Genomic DNA, 1,975 nt, shown 5'->3' with positions numbered 1-1,975 from the left:
GCACTGTTCCTGGTTGGCTCCTTTCTCCCCAGTTTGAAGCCCTACTTGGGTCCTTCCCAGTCTCCTTGAAACAGAGATTCTTTATATACTTTCTAACCAAAGGGTTTTTTTCCCCTTGTTTTATCTCTGAACATTATTTTCCATCCTCTTATATACCACATCTAATATTGTGTTTTATATTTCTATAACATCCCAAAATAGTGCCTTGTACATTTATATTTTACACAGGAAAGCCAGGAGCTCCCTGTGAACAAGGAATGTCTTATTCATCCATGTAGCTCCCCAAACACCTGGCATTGTACATGTGTGCCCCAAATCAACACCACACACCAGGTGGATCTCCATCACGTGAGCCTCAGCCTCCTAAAATAAGCATTTTGTTCTAACAGCCCCTGATTCTCTCTCCTGGTGACAGCCCAGGACCAAAGTCGATGGATGAGGCTGGAAATACCAGGATCTTCAACTTTTCCTACAGTAGCTTCCTCTTGGTGGGCTTCCCTGGTTTGCAAGAATGGCGAGCCCTCCTGGTCCTGCCTCTGACCTTTCTCTATGTGTCCATCATTTCTGCCAATGCCTTAGTCATTCATACAGTGGTGGCCCAGAGGAGTCTGCATCAGCCCATGTACGTGCTCATTGCTCTGCTCTTGGCTGTCAACATCTGTGCCTCCACAGCTGTAATGCCTAAAATGCTGGAAGGCTTTGTGCATTATGCTAATCCCATCTCGCTCCACGGCTGCCTAGCGCAAATGTTCTTTATCTACTTTACACTCCTTCTGGACTACAATCTCCTGCTGGCCATGGCTCTAGATCGCTACATGGCCATTTGCCACCCACTCCGCTACACTGACCTGATGACCTCACACTTACTGGGCCTGATGGCCACTTTTGCGCTAACACGGAGCCTAGGAGTGGCAGTGCCCCTAGTGGTACTAACTGCGAAAGCTCAATTCTGCAAGACGTCTGTCATAAGACACTTCACCTGCGAGTACATCGCACTGCTGAGCATAGCATGTGGAGACCTGACCTTCAACAACCGGTTAGGATTGGCTATGCGGTTGGTCACCGTGACTTTTGATCTGGCCTTATTGGGAACCTCCTATACCCGTATCATCTATGCTGCCTTCCGGATCTCTTCTGGGGGAGCCCGGGCCAAGGCCTTGCACACTTGTGGCTCCCACTTATTGGTCATCCTCACCATCTACCTTTCTGGTCTCTCAACTTCCATTGTCTTTCGAGTGGCCAAGACTGTGTCTCAAGATATCCAGAACCTTCTCAGTGCCATCTACCTGCTGCTCCCAGGAGCCTTGAATCCTCTCATTTATGGGGTGAGAACTAAGGAGATCCGGCAGCACATAGAGAAAATGTTCTGTGGGATGCACAGAGCACCCCAAGACATCAGAGAGAAGTCACAGATTGTGAGAGGGGAGAGGGAGTTACCAGGGTAAGAGGGTGTTTTCAACTTGAGAAGTTGGGGCTGTTCCCTGTGAGAACAAGAAGTGGACGGTCTGTACTGACAGGCTGGGTATGTCCTGAGCAGGTTACGGCTCAATGGCATCCTCTTGTTGCTGCTACGACTTGTTGAATTCTTAGAACATTCTGTAACTTACCTCCTCCCCTCCCCATAGGACTGCTTGTATTTATCCTTCTAAGTAAATTCATCTTTCCAATTCTTAAAAGCTCATACCATTTGAAGATAGCCACATCTTCACTAGGAGATACAGAGCAAGTCAAACAGACCATTCTCTGCCCTGAACTACTGTTTGAAGCAAAGAAAGTTCAAGTCCTCCCTATGGCTGTCTCTCAAATGTAGCGGACAACTTGACATGAATTCCCAGGTGATCAATATGCCTGTCAGCCTTGAGGCTAATTCTAGAGTCCTATCAGTCCTGAAAGAAACAAGGGAAAGAAAGCCCTTGCCTGAGATTTCAAATTTAACACAAGCACACAGACCCAGACAACCCCAGATGTCATTCAG

At 47.5% G+C, this 1,975-nt stretch overlaps 1 protein-coding gene across 1 annotated transcript; it reads left to right on the top strand.

Moving 5' to 3' along the window:
- Nucleotides 1–431: 431 nt before the first annotated feature.
- LOC116894037 (olfactory receptor 52E8-like) lies at nucleotides 432–1,445 on the top strand. Its single transcript, XM_032895756.1, has one exon. It carries the CDS (start codon nucleotides 432–434, stop codon nucleotides 1,443–1,445), a length of 1,014 nt encoding a protein of 337 aa, XP_032751647.1.
- The last annotated feature ends 530 nt before the right edge of the window (nucleotides 1,446–1,975 follow it).

This window comes from Rattus rattus, chromosome 2, assembly GCF_011064425.1.
Source record: "Rattus rattus isolate New Zealand chromosome 2, Rrattus_CSIRO_v1, whole genome shotgun sequence".
Classification (NCBI taxonomy): domain Eukaryota; kingdom Metazoa; phylum Chordata; class Mammalia; order Rodentia; family Muridae; genus Rattus; species Rattus rattus.
Note: the sequence above shows the minus strand (reverse complement) of the source record. Positions and strands in the feature narration are given on the sequence as shown.

What these genes read in the sequence shown, in the direction of transcription:
- LOC116894037 (XM_032895756.1), top strand. Translation starts at nt 432, where the DNA reads ATGGATGAGGCTGGAAATACCAGGATCTTCAACTTTTCCTACAGTAGC.